The following is a 20,250-nucleotide window of genomic DNA, read 5'->3' on the forward strand; positions in this document are numbered from 1 at the left end:
GCCTTGGGACGTTTTACTACATTAAAGGCGCTGTATAAATAAAAGTTGTTGTTGTTGCAAGATACAACCCAACAAGCAGAGGTATTCCGCGATCATTACTTTCCAATTGTAGGGGGTTTTGGTTTGGGGTTTGTGTCTGGCCAGTCAGTCATGTCTGAGCTGCTCCAGCCCCATGCGGTTTGAATCGCTTCCCCTTTTAGTTCTGTGCACCGGACTTATTTACAAGTAGCGATATAGACAAACGAGACCAGTGGTTTGGTGCAAAGAAAACCAATGTTTATTAAAAATAGAGAAACAATTACTATACAGAGTAAAATCACTATGGATGCAGCACAATTACACTTAATGGGGGAGGAGAAACGGACACATCAAGGGAAAATTACTAAAATGACACTTTAGCAATTCCCCTTAAATCCCACCCTTTACACCTATCTAGATTGTCTTGTGATGGGTCAGAAAATTGATGCTCACCAGCCTAGGATGTTGAAACACCTGCTCCGTGCCCTGTTGCCTGTCAATGTTTTTAGGTTTGCACCGCCCCAGGGCAGAGATACCCCAGTAATTCAAATGTAACTGCGGGTGTCCTACTTCCCTGGACGGGCTCTTCGTCGACGATCCTCTCGCTGGGTTGATAATATGGCAGGGCGCTGGAGGCGAGATGAGAGAGAGAGAGAGATGGCTTCCCGAGGGACTAGTTATACCCTTCCTGGTAGCCCTTATCTCCCACCAGATCAGCTTATTTCTTCTGTCTGACCTGGACGTGTTGAAGCTCATACAAAGGGTACCGATCTGGGCCCATCGACCTGAATGGCCGGTTAATCGGTTTTAAACATCTTATCAGTGTTCCCCTTTGTCCAACTGGTTCCGTGATTGGGGCCATTCCAGACTGAATGCCCCGTTGATCGTTTGCAAACAGTGTTGATGTTTACTAACGAAAGGTCTGAATGCAGCTATTACATATTGAATAGGCCTTGCCTGTTCTTGATTGCCTGTGCAAACAACCTTGATGGGTTTTAATCAGAGGCCCGAATGCCACTGGGTTTGCTTCTCATGCATAAATGCAGAAGGTCTGTCTGCATTTGAATTTTCTGGAAAGTTCCTTCTCACAGTCATCGGAATCTAAGTTTGTGAGTCCAAACTGAAACTTACAGGCCTTGGCCATGAGGCTGAACGCAGCCATCTTGTTGAGCCCTGGATTTTAAACTCAGTCCTGCCAGGGTTTCTTTAATAAGCCAAAAGTAAACCTTCGGCGGAGACATCAAATTTGCGAATCCTTTCAGTCCCCCCTAGGGTACTGAAACTTGCTTGATGTGTCCAATCAAGGTGAGCAAATTTCTGACCCCCACAAACAACCTTCCCCTATATTTATCTATCCACGATCCCCCGACACATACATTCCCCTTACTTGGAGAAAACCACAGTGCACGGCAAGCATCTATTGATAGCAAATATGATCTGTTACAATAATCCAAGCACGGAGGGGGTCCGACACCCCTGCACTACTTGGAACATCATAAAACTTTATTACAACCCACAATCTTTAATAAAATCAACATCAGGCCAAAACCATATTTATTAAAAGTAAGAAACGGAAGGATGAGCTTTAATAAAAATAACAAACGGATCTGCCATCACTCGGCAGTGCTATGACGCAATGCTCACGCGGGTGTTTCTTCATCCACCCGGGCATACTGGTCCTTCCACAACCTTTTTGCTTTAAATTCTACCTCAGGACCCTTTCTCCTACACTGGACACAAACCAGGTAGAGGACGATCCCTAGCTGACAGACTACTAAAATGTGGGATACAATACGAACCCAGGAGGGGACCTCTATACTCTCAAAAACGTCCCACCAGGGCGGGGTCGTAATATCTAAAATGTCAGCCCCTATCTATACAGTCTTCTGTTCCAAAGTGTAGAAGTGCTTTTGTGATACTAGAACGGCTTTTAATAATTTGGAAAGGTGCTCTGGGAGAGGGGGAATCGGGTAACCGAAGTTGGCGACATATTTCTGGTGGTGGGTGAAATTCTCCTCCACAGTGAAGTGAACAGTGGATGGTTCAGGAATGGGGACAATTCGTGTCTGTGCCACTTGAACTTCTGCCTCGGGTTTGAAACAGAAACTGCTGTCACTCACCGCGCACCAGCTGTGCTGTCTGTGCTGGTAGTGAGATGCTCCTGTAGTGATGCAATATGTCCCACCTCCTATATATGCTACCTGTGGGGGAACATGGCCTTGTGCCATGGCTTCCATGGTACAATTTATAGGATCGCATCAGCAGCTCTGAACCCACATTGTGGTTTGGAATAGGCATTCAAGTGCTGGGGAAACAGGATGATGTGTGCTCCCCGGCTACGGCACCCCGAGAGGTCAGTACCCGTCATAGCATGCTCCCACGTTATGACATAGGGCGGGACCGCTGCAAAACGAATGTGTGCACCCACTTGAATGATTCCAATGTCCTCCACCCTGTATACCGACGCGGGTCGGGCCATCCCGCCCATGACCGGCATTCTTACAACTATCCCCATAATTGGTAAAATTCTCCTCTGCATCCCGGTCGCCGCTCCCATCGATCGCTATCGGTGCTGTGTCTCTGGAGCACCCATAGAGGTGGGAATCCTCCACGTCACCTCTCCATCCGAAGCTCAGTCCTATCAGGGCAAGTAGGATTACGCCCCCCTTCATTCCGTAAATTTTCCTGTAACAGATATAGAAGCACACAGCCAGGTTCCCTAGAGATTCGCTGGCTTGGGTGAAGCATGGTCGGGTCTTGCGACCTCGACTCAAATGTACACACTCTGAGCAGATTACTTAAAACTAACCATCACCGTAATTATAATTAATTAAACACCCTAAACTTAACACTATATAAACTTAAAACTAAAACTACCTAAAACTATATACATCCGCCGCCCGTCTCCAGGCGGCCAGCCTAATCCCTGTTTGGGCTGCTGCAGGCTGCTCGCTGCGGCATGGCTGCACTGACCTGCACATCTGGTCCCTTGCAGTCTGTAGCTGCTAGCTGGGGACCTTTGTCTTCCGACTTCTCTTTAACTCGGGAGGTTGTCGTTTTAAGCTGGGCAGTCGGTGACCATACCTTTCTGGGCTGGGGTGTCCGAGGGGACCTTCTAGGGAGGGCTACGGGTGGGGTTTTCTTGGCGGGTGGACCTTTGGCTCGGACCGCAGCCTTCGCTAGCGCGGTCTGTGGGTTTTCCACGACCGCTGGCTGGGGGTCCTCTCCCTCAGGTTTCACCTCTCCCAAACTTGGGCTGAGGGCAGGTAACCTTTCGCTGCCTGTTGCAGCAGGCTGTGAGTCTCCGCCCCCAGGTTCCAAACCTGGGTCGGGGGCGGGATTCTCGCGCTCGGACTCCACCCCATCTGAATCCCAGAGGATTGGGGGTGTGTCCTGAATGGTGGGCGGAATGGCTCCTCCCCTGACACAAGCCACAGCGCCTGCCTGTGCAGCCTGTGAGCTTGTACCCGCTGCGGGCTGAGGATCTCTAACCTTGGGTTGAATCCCAGCTGCCTGCTTCTTCGCCTCCGGCTTAAACAGCTCACACTGGTCATGAACCATTTTAAAAACCCTTAGCTGACCCTCTAAACTGCCAGCCCTCACTGTTAACCTAGCGTTCTCCTCCCTTAAAGCCTGCTCAACTAACTTAGCCTCCGCAACCTGGCACCGCAGGTATTCCTCCATTTTACAGGAGGCCTCTTCTTGTGCGTGTCTTTCTGGGGGACACAGGTCGACAGGCTGCACTGGCTCTAGTCATTGTTGTGGGTTGTATGGGGCTGATGGGATTACAACACCAGTAGTGGCTGCTATTCTCCCCTGGCTGGTCAGGAGGAGAGATCGTATCGACTCCAAGAGTGGCTCGATCGCAGCGGGAGGGATATCTGGCTCTGCCTTTTGGGCTGGGGCTGATGAATTCTTTCCCTTATTCTCCTTCCAGGGATTCTTACAATCCTTTCACCACTGGCCATCCTTCCCGCACCCGTAACAGTTTAACTTAGTCTGGGAGGGATGGTTCCCCTCCTGGTGCCACACTTTCTTATTCTGGCCCCCAGGTTTAACCTCATGGGCTTTCCCCTTGGGTTGGGGCGTCTTGATACCCCTTATATTTTTTAATGCTATCGTGAGCTGGCGGATCACCGTTTCCTCGGTGGTCTGGGGGCTACTGGGGTCAAACCAGGCCACAGCCTGGGCTCGGATTCGGGGCAGGCAGTTTGTCATTAGACAACGGAGCCAGTGGGTCAATTGGACTTGGTTCAGTAATGTCCGCGCTGGCATTCACGGGCATGCGCTCCGGTAGACTGGCCACAGCCTGTCTGCGAATGCCTGCGGGGACTCCCCTGGGAGCTGTACCATTTTTTCCACCCAGGCGAACGGACTACCATCATTGAGTCCCATGGCCTCCAATATCTCGTTCCTCAAATCCTCATAATCTTTCTGCCCCTTCTTACATTCATCAGATAGGGTCTGGAGGAGATTGCTCCCCAGAGAAAACAGCAGCATCTTAGCTTGCTCTGTGTCATCGCAGTAATTGACGCACGCTGCCTGTTCTAGCTCCCTGAAGTGCAGAGAGGGGTCTCCCCTTTCGGTGAGCTTGGGGATGTGACTAACCATGGCCCTGAGCTGTTGGGTGCCATGCGGCACCATAAACTGATTTTGGATGGCCCCTGGGTCCTCGTCATCAATGGGCGGGTCGTACCTCCGTTGTCGGAGGGGGTACACCGGTCCTGGTCCCAGCCTATCTAGCAGGGCCTGCTGTGCTTCCCCTACCACCTCATCCTCCACCTCCCCTTGCTGCCAGGACTCCTGAAAGCTCAGAGCTATGGGTGGCGGCCGTGGGACCTCTGATTCCCTAGCCAACTTTGTTCTGGGTGTTGCCTGTGGGATGGTTCTGTTTGGGTTGCCGGTAAAGTCCGACTGGCCCGCCTTCGGGCTGATGAGGCATACCATGCCCTTCGCCCTCGATTAGGCCATGCCCAAGCTTTCTATCTCCTCCCTACAGGGCCCGTGATCTGCCTCCTTGAACCCCCGGTCGCAGGCTAGCTTGTATGCTGCCTTTACCTCCCTTACTTTATCCTCCTGCTCTTTTAATTTTTGGGTGAGGTCGCAAATCGTGTCCTGCAGCCTTATCTCGCTGCCCCTCGCCTCTCTGACCTGGTATTCTAAGTGCTCCATCTCGCGCCTAGCGCTGGCTTTACTTTCAGCTGTCTGGTATTCCAGGCGCTCTACCCTTGCCTGATCTTCCCGTTGCACTTCGACGGCTCGGGCCTCCAGACGCTCTACCTTTTCCTGGTGTTCCCATTGCACTTCGATGGTACGGGCCTCCAGGCGCTCTACCTTTGCCTGGTGTTCCTTGGCCATCTGCGCTCTTTCTTGGCTTAACGCCTGAAGCGCCACTAGCACCATCTCTTCCGCTAAAACCTTATCCTGCATTTCTAGGGCCAATTTCTTGAGCTTGGCCGCCTGCGCTGCTACAACACTGTCCAGCACTAGGACTTGTTTCTTATAACACATTAACCAGACTGCCTTTTCAATTGCCCGCTTATGCTGTTTACTCGCCGTCCATTGGGCGGCGGCGTCTATGGGACGCTCGGCCTTTAACATAGCGCCCACCCATTTCTTGGCGATATTAACCTTTCTACACACATAAGTGGACAACCTCTCTTCCATTGCGGTTTCTCCCTCCGCACCACAATCTGTTATATCGCATACTGTCGCCGATGCTCCTACCTGGCTTGCCATTTCTGTAGGGGGTTTTGGTTTGGGGTTTGTGTCTGGCCAGTCAGTCGTGTCTGAGCTGCTCCCAGTAATTCAAACGTAACTGCAGGTGTCCTACTTCCCTGGACGGGCTCTTCGTCGACGATTCTCTTGCTGGGTTGATAATACGGCAGGGCACTGGAGGCGAGGTGAGACAGAGAGAGAGATGACTTCCCGAGGGACTAGTTATACCCTTCCTGGTAGCCCTTATCTCCCGCCAGATCAGCTTATTTCTTTTGTCTGACCTGGATGTGTTGAAGCTCATACAGAGGGTACCGATCTGGGCCCATCGACCTGAATGGCCGGTTAATCGGTTTTAAACATCTTATCAGTGTTCCCCTTTGTCCAACTGGTTCCGTGATTGGGGCCATTCCAGACTGAATGCCCCGTTGATCGTTTGCAAACAGTGTTGATGTTTTCTAACGAAAGGTCTGAATGCAACTATTACATATTGAATAGGCCTTGCCTGTTCTTGATTGCCTGTGCAAACAACCTTGATGGGTTTTAATCAGAGGCCCGAATGCCACTGGGTTTGCTTCTCATGCATAAATGCAGAAGGTCTGTCTGCATTTGAATTTTCTGGAAAGTTCCTTCTCACAGTCATCGGAATCCAAGTTTGTGAGTCCAAACTGAAACTTGCAGGCCTTGGCCATGAGGCTGACCGCAGCCATCTTGTTGAGCCCTGGATTTTAAACTCAGTCCAACCAGGGTTTCTTTAATAAACCAAAAATAAACCTTCGGCGGGGGGGGGGAAACATGAAATTTGCGAATCCTTTCACAATGATCTGTTATTACAAAATGACAGAGCAAGATATTTAAAGCAGAGAGAGCTTAGTACTGAAGCATTGCGATTTGTGTTTCTGGACCCGGTTGGAGCTGAATGCTGGGGTTCAGTGATTTATTTTCTCGCTCTGTGTTGTTTCCCCAGTGTCAGAGTTCATCCAGAGCACCGCTGACTTAGTAGTGGGTTCATCCGTGGTCATCTGTACCTGGGAAAAGATAAAATGATAGATTTTACATCTCCAGCGGCGACCTCTCCATATCTTGGAACACCAAAGCAATCCAGCATGGTTGTAACAGCAAGACTTCTGAATTGTCTTTCGGATGAGACGTTAAACCGCGGCCCCGTCTGCCCTCTCAGGTGGACGTGAAAGATCCCACGGCCACTATTGGAAGAAGAGCAGGGGTAAATCCCGTTTGCACACACGCACCCACTATAAGTGGTGGGGTCTGTGGTTAAAGGCAGACTAAAAAGTAATTGCAGTCCTACAGCTGAGTTGTCTCGCTCTGTGCATTGAGTGATGGGCTTTGTTACTGTCGAGCAGTAAGGGATTCCATCCAAAATCATCACTAAAAGTAGCGAGGCAGGTTACCAAGGCAACAAGACAAAAGCAAACAAAGCACCGGGGTTCATTTCTAGAGGGATAGAATTGAAAAGCAGAGAGGTTCTGTTAAACTTGTACAAAAGCAAAATACTGCGAATGCTGGAATGTAAGCTCGAGGAACAGCACCTCATCATTCGATTAGGCACTTTACAGCCTTCTGGACTCAACATCGAGTTTGACAATTTCAGACTGTAACCTCGGCCCCTATGTTTTTTTCCCATTTTGTTTCTCTCTCCCACATGGCAGCTGTCTTTCATTCTGCCAGTGCCATTTACACTTCATCTGGAGCCATCTTTTGTTTCTTAACTTGTCCCATTACCATCTCCTTTTGCCTCGCACCATCGTCCCTTTTGTCTCTTAATCTCTCCTGCCTTCCACCCTATCACAGACCTTCCCTTTTGTTCTTTCCTCCCCTCCCCCCTTTCCTTGCCCCTACATAGAGTCATAGATAGAGTCATAGATTTATACAGCACAGAAAGAGGCCCTTCGGCCCATCGTGTCCGCGCCAGCCATCAAGCCCTGTCTATTCTAATCCCATTTTCCAGCACTTGGTCCGTAGCCTTGTATGCTATGGCATTTCAAGTGCTCATCTAAATGCTTCTTGAATGTTGTGAGGGTTCCTGCCTCTAGCCACCCTTTCAGGCAGTGAGTTCCAGATTCCAACCACCCTCTGATTGCTTACACTTGCTTCAAAACCTGTTCCATCTCCAACTTTTTCCAGTTCTGACGAAGGGTCATCAACCCGAAACGTTAACTCTGTTTCTCTCTCCACAGATGCTGCCTGACCTGCTGAGTATTTCCAGCATTTTCTGTTTTTATTTCTGTTAAACTTGTCCCTTGGTCAGACCACACTTGGAGTACTGTGAACAGTTCTTGGCCTTCACATTAAAATAAAGGAAATAGAGGCACTGGAGAAGGTAAAATAAAAATTTACAAGGATGTTACCAGAACTGCGAGGTTATAACTACCAGGAAATAATGAACGGGCTGGGGCTCCTTTCTCTAACAACGAGAAGGCTGAGCGGTGACCTGATAGAGGTCTTTAATATTGTGAAGCGGTTGGATAAGGTAGACGTAGAGAAGGTGTTTCCACTTGTGGGGGAGACCAAGACTAGGGGACATAAACAATGCTCCCTGTAACTTTGTTTGAGGCCACGCAACCCCTTAAAAGGGCAAAGTACCACTCATGTGTGGATTTTCTATTGAAAAGCCGGCAAGCAGGCCGCGTGGGACCACTGAAGCGCTGCGCGGTCACGCAGCTTACAGACAACATTGGCCATCAATATCAGATAGTCACTAATAAATCCAACAGGGAATTGAGGAGAAACCTCTTCACCCAGAGAGTGGTGAGAACGTGGAACTCGCTCCCACAGGGAGTGGTTGAGGCGAATGGCCGAGATGCATTTAAGGGGAAGCTGGATAAGTACATGAAAGGAACAGAAGGATCTGCTGATCGGGTGAGATGAGGAAAGGTGGGAGGAGGCTCATGTGGAGCATAAATGCCCAGCATGGACCTGTCAGGCCGAATGGCCTGTTTCGGTGCCGTACGTTCTGTGTAATAAAAGAACTGGTTCTTCCTTGGTTACTCACTGACATGAATCGGTCAGTCATGAAAGAAAGACTTATGAAATAATACTGAGTGGCCTACGGGTGGCGCTGTCCAGGGAGAGTATAAATACTCAGGCACGGGCCCAGCTTGCGCAGGACATTCTTAACAGGAACTAGTGAAGGACACAACTAGACCTCCATGTTGTAAAACAGTTGATTAAAGCTTTGTTTAACGCTTAGACCAAGTGCCTAGTAGTTTTTGTACGTCACTCACCATTATCTTGGAATTGCTTAACATGGTAGAGCAGGTGTCTGACATTTTTGTTTTCTTTGGCCTGCAAATTCTGATAAACCATTTCCAGTATTCTTTCCTCACCTGTAGATGTAGCAAAATACAGGACAGAAATAGTGGGCAACTCAAGTGGGACATAAACCTGGCTGACAGAAAAATGTGACAATGACAGGAAATACCTGTTACACAACAGGAAGTGCATGCAAAAGATAGAAAATAGAGAGATTACCATGGGCTTTAATATTTTTGAGAAGTTTCACATTGTTTTGAGTTCAACCAATTCTCGCAACTCTAAACACGTACACACACGCGCGCACACACAAACATGCACAAACACACAAATGCACACACATACATACACACTCAAAAATACACCCGCACACAAACGTACACACAAATATGCACACAAACATACACACACACAAAAATGCACACACCCACACACAAACACATACATAAATACGCACACAAACATACACACACACACAAAAATACGCACACACCCACACACAAACGCATACACAAATACGCACACAAACATACACACACACAAAAATACACACACACCCACACGCAAACGCATAACAAATACGCACACAAAAATACACATCCACACAAACATACACAAATGCACACACATAAATCCACAGACACACAAACGCATGCATGCACAGGCACATAAACTTCCACCCATAAAATCTATGTACTTTGCTGTATAATACTCTCAGATCAGTTGATGCTGGTGTACGTGCATTGCCTGTGGAAGCGCGATTTACTGCAACTTTCCAATTAGGACAGCGCGTGCGTGCAAAATTCATGTCCCAAAGTCGTCTACCTGTTTGTTTAACACGCAGTGAACGCAGAAAATGAACAGACCCTGGGTAACGTTCAATATGGTGAATAGATATGACATCACGATGGCCTCCTCATTAATCTGAAACAAGCCGAAGACCCAGGAGCAGCCCAGCAGGAAAAACTGTGCCACAGCTTTAAAGGTGAGCATCCTGTGAAAAGACAAGAAGCGGTTCCGTGTGAGAACTTACATAAGAACAGAAGAAATAGGAGCAGGGGTAGGCCACGAGGCCCCTCGAGCCTGCTCCGCCATTCAATAAGATCATGGCTGATCTTCGACCTCAACTCCACCTTCCCGCCCTATCCCCATATCCCTTGATTCCCCTAGAGTCCAAAAATCTATCGATCTCAGCCTTGAATATACTCAATGACTCAACATCTGTGGTAGAGAATTCCAAAGATTCACAACCCTCTGAGTGAAGAAATTCCTCCTCATCTCAGTCTTAAACCCCTTCTCCTGAGACTATGCTCCCTAGTTCTGGAGAGATTGGGTCGATTAGGCTTATATTCGCTGGAGTTTAGAAGAATGAGGGGGGATCTCATTGAAACTTATAAAATTCTAACAGGACTAGACAGACTAGATGCAGGAAGGCTGTTCCCGATGGCGGGGGAGTCCAGAACCAGGGGTCACAGTCTAAGGATAAGGGGTAAGCTATTTAAGACTGAGATGAGGAGGAATTTCTTCACCCAGAGCGTGGTGAACCTGTGGAATTCTCTACACAGAAGACAGTTGAGGCCAATTCATTAAATATATTCAAGAAGGAGTTAGATATATTTCTAAAGGCTAAAGGGATCAAGGGATATGGGGAGAAAGCAGGGACAGGGTACTGAATTTGAATGATCAGCCATGATCTCATTGAATAGCGGAGCAGGCTCGAGGAGCTGAATGGCCTACTCCTGCTCCTATCTTCTATGTTTAGACTCTCCAGCCAGGGGGAAAAAGCTTCTCAGCATCTACCCTGTCAATCCCCCTCAGAATCTCATACGTTTCAATGAGATCGCCTCTCAGTCCTCTAAACTCCAGAGAGTATCGGCCCAATCTACTCAATCGCTCCTCGTGGGGCAAAACTTCTCGCTAAACCCTTCCAAACGTAGAAAAATACTAGCAATAGTGGCCCAGAAATTCAGGTCGGGGGCTTCCCGTGGGTGCAAGCCCCTGACCTGCACTTACCTTTCGCGCTGGCCGTTGAGCTGTGGGCCCCCGTGGAATTCCAATCCGGGACCTGCTCCAGCTGCCGGCGTGCAGTGCTTGCGTATCCCAGAGGTGCAGTTAGTTCAATGCGTCCCCTGGGATCACGTGGGCCGTGGGCAACCAATCGGAGCAGGGAATGCTCCATTCATAAGTCTGACAGGAAGTGCTGTCAAACTTAGAAATACTACGGGCCCCTTCTTCTTACAAAACATCACTAAATCTTCAAATAAATTTTTAAAAAACATCACATTTTTAAAATAAACTATAAATTAAATGAAATAACTATTTTAAACAATAATCTAAATTTTTGAAATAAATAATTTTATTTTCGTAAGAATTAGAAGTGCATGCCTATAGCTGTAAGAGCTATGTTCTCTCCTATACTGTGTAATTAAAAAGTTAAGTTTTGGGTTTCTGCAGTCTCACTTATATCAGTTATTGGACCTACCACTCGGATATAACATTTGGCAACGAGGATTAACAGATCTCAACTTGAAGAAGGGAAAATACAAGATCACTGCATCTGAATCATGGCGACTCGAGTAGGAGAGATTTCTGCTTTTGATGTTCAAAAACAAACCTGGATCGAATACTGTGAGTTGCTGGAGCATTTGTTTGTGGCAAATGATATAGTTGATGTGGGAAAAAGGAGAGCTATTTTGCTCACTTCCATGGGAAGTCTGATGTATAGTTTAATAAGAAACTTATGCAGTCCTGAAAAGCCGGGAGATGTAACATTTGCTAACTTAGTGGCCTTGCTGAAGGATCATTTCAATCCCAGACCGAGTGAGATTGTACAGCGTTTCAAATTTAATTCACGGAACAGGGAACCAGGAGAGTCGGTATTGGATTATGTTGCGGTGTTGAGAAAACTGGCACATGATTGCAATTACGGGAACAATTTGAAAGACATGCTGAGAGATAGGCTGGTTTGCAGGATAATGGATACTCGAATGCAGAGGAGATTATTGTCCGAGACTGGGCTTACATATGAAAAAGCGTTGGAACTTGCTCAATTAATAGAGACAGCTAACCGTGATGTACAAGAAATACAAGGTTCAGACTGGTCTACTACAAAGCAAGTTGGAAGTCAGTTTGTTGTGCACAAGTTAAATATGAGTCCGAAATCACAATGTGAGCATGTAAAGGCATGTTATAGATGCAATGGAGATCACCTGGCAAGGGAATGCAGGTTTCTGGAGGAAAAGTACCACAAGTGTGGGAAAAAAGGACATATAAAACGTGCATGCAGGGCAAAAGCCCCTGAAAAGGACTACAAACCTAAAGGGGGAGAGAAGCAAAACCTGGTAAGAGAAGTGAAAAAACAGGGAGCAAATCACATCAGTGGAGAAGCTGAGAAAGAAGACGACGTGTTCATAATGCATAGTATGGTAGAGGACATTCCTAAAGTGGATCCTATCACTTTGCAACTGATAGTAAATGACACTAAGGTCAACTTTGAGGTGGATACTAGATGTGGCATTACCATAATGAACAGGGAGGAGTACTCAAAATTGTGGAACCGTGCAAAAGTTCCAGAGTTAAAGTTTTGCTCTATGAGGCTTAAAACCTATACCGGTGAACGAGTGAAAACATTGGGTACAGCTATTGTAACTGTGAAACACAGGGACACCATGGCACAGCTACCTGTAGTTGTAGTATCGGGTTCTGGACCAAACTTGTTAGGTTGGGGCTGGATACGAAAACTTAAATTAGATTGGGGAGCAATAAATCAACTAGAGAGAGGCAAACAGTTGTCTTTGCAAGGCATGTTGATTGAACATGAGAATGTGTTCAAGGAAGAACTTGGAACATTTAATGGGCCCCCAGCTAAGATTTATGTTGACAAAGCGGGCAAGTACCATGGGAACGCAGATGCCTTGAGCCGTCTTCCACTACCAGGTATACCTATCCGTGCAGCTCCGGAGGACAGAGTTTTGATGTTGTAGGACACGGACACGGTAATTGTGACCACAGAACAAGTAAGGACATGGATAGGTAAAGATCCAGTGCTGTCTAGAGTCCGAGAATATTTAATGCTGGGTTGGCCACAACATCCGGAAGGGACTAATTTCACACCTTACAGTGTCAGGAAGACAGAGCTGAGTGTGCAGGATGGTTGCGTGTTGTGGGGAGCTCGAGTGATTATTCCACAGCCAGCATGACAGTCTATCCTAGTGCAACTACTTCAGTGTCATCCTGGAGTTTCGCGTATGATGGCATTGGCAAAGAGTTACTTGTGGTGGCCAAAGCTAGATGAGGAGATAGAAAATCTTGTCAAGACATGCAGCACTTGTCAAGTACACAGGAAGGCACCAGCAGCAGCTCCACTCCACCCCTGGGAGTGGCCGGATAAACCATGGAGAAGATTACATGTTGATTATGCGGGTCCATTCATGGGAAAGATGTTCCTCATAATCATTGATGCACATTCCAAATGGATGGATGTGTAACCTGTAAATTCTGCTTCTTCTACTGTTACTATAGACTGCCTGCGTAGGAGTTTTAGTAATCACGGGATACTGGAGATCGTAGTAAGTGACAATGCCACGTGTTTTGTGAGTACAGAAACAAAAGAGTTCATGAGAAACAATGGCATAGTGCACGTGACTTCAGCTCCATATCATCCGTCTTCGAATGGACTTGCGGAGAGAGCCATACAAACATTTAAGGAGATGATGTAAAAGAGTGCGGAAGGGAGTTTGGCAGAAAAAGTGTCAAGAGTTCTGTTCAGCTACAGAATAACACCTCAATCTACCACAGGACTCGCTCCGGCTGAGTTATTGTTAGGACGTCGACTACACTCCACTCTTGACCTGGTTCACCCAGATCTAAAAAGGAAGGTGGAAAACCGACAAATCAAAGAAAAGGAGAACCATGACAGAAGGACAAAGAGCCGCAGTTTTGGAGAAGGAGATGCGGTCCTTACCAGGAATTTCAGTTATGGTCCAAAATGGATTCCTGGCGTCATAGACTCAATGACCAGTCCAGTTTCATATACGGTCATGTTGGGAACTGGTCAGGTAGTACACAGACATGTGGATCAGATACTGACCAGACAAAGGGAAATCGAACTGGAGGTTCCAGAGGAAATGTTGGAGGACAAGTTGGTCCCCAGTTATCCAAATGCACTGGTGGTACCAGCACCATGAACAGAGACAGTTATACCTGGACCCCTTAATCAAGAGGAAACCATCGTAGCAGAGTCAGATACTCTGAGTACTGCTCAGGAGCAACAGGTGGCTCTACCACAACCAAGCAGGGACTTGACTGTAAGACGTTCACCAAGGGCTCACAAGCCACCAGAGAGATTGATCACGACCTGCTAGATTCGTTCAGGAGGGACTATCGTTAAAGAAGTTTCCTTATGGACTTTTTAAGAATGTTGTTAAGAATTATTGTAACTTAAGAGGGGGGGATATAGTAACCTCAGATGTAATGCTTAAGTTATCCACCAGAGGGAGACAAATGCTAAGGGATTATATTTACTAGTATTAAGGTAAAATTGCATCATGGGAATGACTCATAGGATCCTCCATTTTTGCATCGTGCAGTAAGAATTAGAAGTGCATGCCTGTAGCTGTAAGAGCTATGTTCTCTCCTATACTGTGTAATTAAAAAGTTAAGTTTTGGGTTCCCGCAGTCTCACTTATATCAGTGATTGGACCTACCACTCGGATATAACAAACAATAACTTAAATTTTTGAAAAAAATAATTTTATTTTCTAACGGGGCTAAAAATAAACTTACCTTGCTTTAAAGTATTTAAAAATAATAAACCTGTGGAAAAAGTGTTTTAATTTTAATTAATTCACCACTTACCATGTAAAAAGCAGGCCTTACGCCTGCTTTTTACATTTCTAACTTCTGCAGACTTACACTCCCGGGAAAACCTGCAAAGAAAAACGAAGTTCGATGCGCACGCGCAGCCTCCCCCGCGCACGCGTTCGACTTCTGAACCCCTGCTTTCAGGGGAACAGAAGTGCTGGTTTCCCGCGCATGCGCAGTGCATGCAGGAAACCGGCACTTCCATTGGGCCTACGGGTGACTACCCCGTGCGTACTCACCCGTGGGGACCCGAATTTCTGGGCCACAGTGTATCCTGAATTTTGCGAGTGGCAAGTGTTCTCCAGGACATCCCAAAATGAGTGTTATTCATGAGTATGGATAGGCTATTTGATCATGGAAGGCCTCGCAACAAAGTTTGATCCCGTCCTTGTCTGATGTCCAATTTCCAACAGGGGTTGCTGAATAATGACTCGGAGCAGAAACCCGGGCTGATGTTTCCATTCCAGAATTCACGAGTTGTTGTGATCTGGAATGCGCTGCCGGAAGGGGTGGTGGAAACAGATTCAATAGTAACTTTCAAAAGGGGAATTGGGTTTATATGTGGAAAGGAAAAATTGCAGGGCCACGGGAAAGAGCAGGGGGGAAGCGGGACTAATTGGAGAGCTCTTTCAAAGAGCCGGCACAGGCACGATGTGCCGAATGGCCTCCTTCTGTGCTGTGTCATTCTATGAAGAGGATTTGAGTACAGGAGCAAGGATGTCTTACTACAGTTATACAGGGCCTTGGTGAGACCACACCTGGAGTACTGTGTGCAGTTTTGGTCTCCTTACCTAAGGAAGGATATACTTGCCATAGAGGGAGTGCAGCAAAGGTTCACCAGACTGATTCCTGGGATGGCAGGACTGTCGTATGAGGAGAGATTGGGTCGACTAGGCCTGTATTCACTAGAGTTTAGAAGAATGACAGGGGATCTCATTGAAACATATAAAAGTCTGACAGGGCTAGACAGACTGGGTGCAGGGAGGACGTCTCCCCTGGCTGGGGGTTCTAGAACGAAGGGTCACAGTCTCAGGATATGAGGTAGGACATTTAGGACTGAGATGAGGAGAAATTTCTTCACCCAGAGGGTGGTGAACCTGTGGAATTCTCTACCACAGAAGGCTGTGGAGGCCAAGTCACTGAATATATTTAAGAAGGAGATAGATAGATTTCTCGACACAAAAGGCATCAAGGGGTATGGGGAGAGAGAGGGAATATGGTATTGAGATAGAGGATCAGCCATGATCATATTGAATGGTGGAGCAGGCTCGAAGGGCTGAATGGCCTACTCCTGCTCCTATTTTTCTATGTTTCTATGAAGTTCAGAAATTTCCTCAGACCTGCTCCCACACCTGGGCCGTAACTTCACCAAACATGTGGCGGAAAGCTTGTTTACATGCCTGAGCAGAGTATCCGCTGTACTTTCGGTGAATTGTTCCTGTGACAGTGCGGGAGCAGCACTGCAGAGATTTCTGGTCTTCATAGAACCTTACAGCACAGAAGGAGACCATTCGGCCCATCTCTATACCTTCGACCTCAGGACATTGCCAAAGTGCTTTACAGCCAATGAAGTGCAGTCACTGTGGCAATGTAGGAAACGTGGCAACCCAATGGCAAACTCCCACAAACAGCAATGTGATCATTTGTTTTAGTCACGTTGGTTGAGGGATAAATAATGGCTAGAGCACCAGGGAGAACTTCCCTGCTCTTCTTAGTAATAGTACCACTCAATCATTTACGTCCACCTGAGAGGGAAGATGAGGCCTGGATTTAACATCTCATCTCTTGTTTGGCACCCCATCCACCACCTTAAACATTCACTCCCTCCACCACTGATGTACCCTGGCTGCAGTGTGTACCATCTACAAGATGCACTGCAGCAACTCGCCAAGGCTTCTTCGACACACTTCCCGAACCCGTGACCTCTTCCACCTAGAAGGACAAGGGCAGCAGGCGCATGGGAACACTACCACCTCCAAGTGCCCCTCCAAGTCACACACCATCCCCACTTGGAAATATATCGCCGTTCCTTCATCGTCGCTGGGTCAAAATCCTGGAACTCCCTCCCTAACAGCACTGTGGGAGCACCTTCACCATACGGACTGCAGCGGTTCAAGAAGGCGGCTCACCACCACCTTTTCAAAGGCAATTAGGGATGGGCAATAAACGCTGGCCTTGCCAGCGATGCCCACATCCCATAAACATATATTTTTTTCAAATCCTAAAGACGGCACCTCCGACAGTACGGCACTCCCTCAGTGTTACACCGGAAGGTTTTGCCCAGATTTTGTGCTCAAGTCCCTGGAGTGAGGCTTGAACCCACAACCTTCTGGCACAGAGGTGAGAGCGCTACTAACTGAGCCACGATTGACGCCATCAACACCAAACATCATTAATTGCTCATTTGGACCATCGCTAATCTATGTTGATTGAGAATCAAAATCATGATCATGGCACCAAATAATTCTCAATCCTCGGATTGATAAATTAGGGTTCACCTGCTTTCCAGTGCGTTTTCAACACCTACCGAGATTCATTAATTGTTGAAACATCGGCGTTTAGGCTGGAAATCTTCTCTTTCAGGATCCAGAGTGTAATTGAGAACAGAATTGTATTAACCTGCAAAATAGGAGCATTCAGTTCACCCGTCTTAACCGTGATAATTCCTCATCGTTAGTATGATGCAAAAATTCACACTAGCTACAGGAAACAAAGGGCAGGCAATGGGAGGAAAGCCTCTGTCCATGTGTGACGCAGTTCTGAATCGGTTGGGCCACTTAGTCCATATGGATTATTTAAAGCTGGACGCCTCCATGAGGATGGTGTCAGGGACGCTCGAGTCCACTCCAACTGAGTGGCTCCCGATGCTGTCCCGCTTTGCCCCGCCTGCCATTCGCCGCGACGCCACCGTGCTTGGTGAGATGGGAAAAACCACAAACAACACCGACATTCCCACCACGAAAGCGCTTAAAATCACGCCGGCCACTCTGGAAAACAGCAGCCGATATTTGCGCAGCTGGTATCTGTAGTGTATGTACCCGTCTACCTTTAAGGAAACTATTGTATGTAACCGTTCACCTTTAAGAGAACTACTTTCGGTGTGGCACTACTTGTTTGGCTTCTGTATACTGTAATACCGACAGTGACCACACCAGTATATAAGTGTTGTGGCAGGATTGCTGGGGCAGATTCGCCCTGACCTTCGAATAGTAAAGACCTGTTTGTTTGTTATTCCTGAAGTCTGTGTCGTTATTAACTGTACAACCCACAGACTTTACAGTATCGACCCACTATCCAGACGGAGGGAACCGTGCGACGCACGCCACATAAAGAACCAACACCTCATCATTGCCCCAACAGCAGAGGTCCCTGGCTTCGACCTCCCTCGAAGACGGTGGACGGCGCTCAACCCAATCCGTACAAGGCACGGACAATGCGGCCGCCTGCTCCACAAGTGGAAGATGAGGGACGACCCGAAGTGTGACTGTGGCCGTGAGTCCCAGACCATGGAACACATCACATCAACCTGCCCACTGAGATCTGCTGCGGGAGGCAGTTCATCTCTCCCCTCAGCCTCTCAGGAGGCCATCGAATGGACAGTCAAACTAGACATCCCATCATAAGCTTTTCCCGTCATACAAAACAATCTTACCAGAATTACGAAACACACTGGTCCCAGGAAACTCCACAAAAATCCTTTCTCCAGATCTAACCAGCAGCTGTAATGAAAGAAACATTTTTAATCAACTAAAGTGGTTTTAAATCCATAATGCATTTTCAAAAAATCTGCTTGGCCTTCCTGTCAATCGTTCCCATTGTCAATTGCTACATCCAGGTTTACAGTGGAAACTGCAAATGTAACCTGGTCATGCTGTAGTTGCAGCCTCCCACCAGTGGGGGAGGTATTTGTAACAGGAATCCAAAAATGATGACAAAATCTGTGGCATTAAAATGACAGCCGGATGACATATCCATGCCACAATTCAATTACACTCTGCCCTTTAACCTCACATCACCTGAATACTACACATGGTGCTGACAACCCGGGGTGGATCTTGACTTTGTGAGCGAACAACTACCAACTTGCATTTATATAGCGCCTTTAATGCAGTGAAAATTCACAGGAACAAAATTTGACACCGAGCCACATAAGGTGACATTAGGGCAGCTGAACAACAGCTTGGTAGGTTTTAAGGAGCGTCTTAGAGGAGGAGAGAGAGGTGGAGAGGCGGAGAGGTTTAGGGAGGGAATTCCAGAGCTTAGGGCCCAGGCAGCTGAAGGCACGGCCGCCAATGGTGGAGCAAAGGAAGAGGGGGATGCATAAGATGCCAGAATTGGAGGAGCGCAGAGATCGCGGAGGATTGTAGGGCTGGAGGAGGTTACAGAGATAGGGAGGGGCGAGGCCATGGAGGGATTTGAAAACAAGGATGAGAATTTTAAATTCGGGACGTTGTCGGACCAGGAGACAATGTCGGTCAGCGAGCACAGGGGTGATGGGTGAACGGGACTTGGTGCGAGTTAGGGTACGGGCAGCAGAGTTTTGGTGAACAAGTAGCAGTCACTGGTACAGCGATACATATGGTCACAGAGGTATACCATGGGTTAGTAGCCTGTAAATAGATTATTTTTTTTAAGTGCTGCAGGTACTTCGTCCAGTGATTGTTCCTGGTGTGGTTGCCTAGACACGAGGGTCCGTAGAGTCTTAGACAGAGGCGTCGCATTGGAGCCTGATTCTGTCGTCACTCCAGCAGGTTAATGATCAGGATCAGGGACCCCCGCTGATCTTTCCCTTTCCTAAACGAGGGATACCAAAACCAATTGTAGAGCCCCCCGCTCAGATCAGCTAACTTAGCACAGACCTGGGATAGACCCTCAGCACTTCCTGGTTCGCTGTGCTCAGTAGATTGTGAGGCAGTGGAAGTGTTATCCGTGGCTCATTTGGTAGCACTCTTGCCTCTGAGTCAGATGTCGTTGGATTCAAGTCCCACTCCAGAAACTTGAGCACAAAATCTAGGCTGACACTCCAGCGCGGTGCTGTCGGAGGTGCCGTCTCTCAAGTAAGACATTGAACTGAGGCCCCGTCTGCCCTATGAGTATAAGATCCCAAAGCACTATTTGGAAGAAGAGCAGGGGAGTTCTCCCTGGTGTCAGGGCCAACATTCAGCCCTCAAGCCAACACCTAAAACAGATCATCGGGTCATTTATTTCAATGCTGTTTGTGGGATCTTGCTGTGAGCAATTTGGTTACTCAGTGGGTAGCACTCTTGCCTCTGAGTTAGAAGGTTGTGGGTTCAAGTTCCACGCCAGATGAGGAGCCTCTGGTGGTTTAATAACCTAATGGAATGCTCGCTGTCCACTAGCCATGTTTGATTGTCCCATCAG

At 47.6% G+C, this 20,250-nt stretch overlaps 1 protein-coding gene across 1 annotated transcript in view; it reads right to left on the reverse strand.

The window, feature by feature from the left end:
* Window positions 1-254: 254 nt before the first annotated feature.
* The window catches only part of LOC147097613 (adhesion G protein-coupled receptor E3-like), a 54,801-nt gene continuing 34,805 nt past the window's right edge, over window positions 255-20,250 (reverse strand). Inside the window, exons 13-18 of the mRNA XM_085971584.1 lie at window positions 18,521-18,587; window positions 17,396-17,487; window positions 9,832-10,000; window positions 8,979-9,080; window positions 5,746-6,761; window positions 255-2,703 (exon numbers count right to left, since the gene is read on the reverse strand). Coding sequence (XP_085827710.1) covers window positions 6,663-6,761; window positions 8,979-9,080; window positions 9,832-10,000; window positions 17,396-17,487; window positions 18,521-18,587 — 529 coding nt within the window. The 3' untranslated portion in view covers window positions 255-2,703; window positions 5,746-6,662. The remainder of the gene's footprint in view (window positions 2,704-5,745; window positions 6,762-8,978; window positions 9,081-9,831; window positions 10,001-17,395; window positions 17,488-18,520; window positions 18,588-20,250) is intronic.

Source organism: Somniosus microcephalus, chromosome 31, assembly GCF_052327205.1.
Source record: "Somniosus microcephalus isolate GS21.2 chromosome 31, FLI_Smic_1.0, whole genome shotgun sequence".
Classification (NCBI taxonomy): domain Eukaryota; kingdom Metazoa; phylum Chordata; class Chondrichthyes; order Squaliformes; family Somniosidae; genus Somniosus; species Somniosus microcephalus.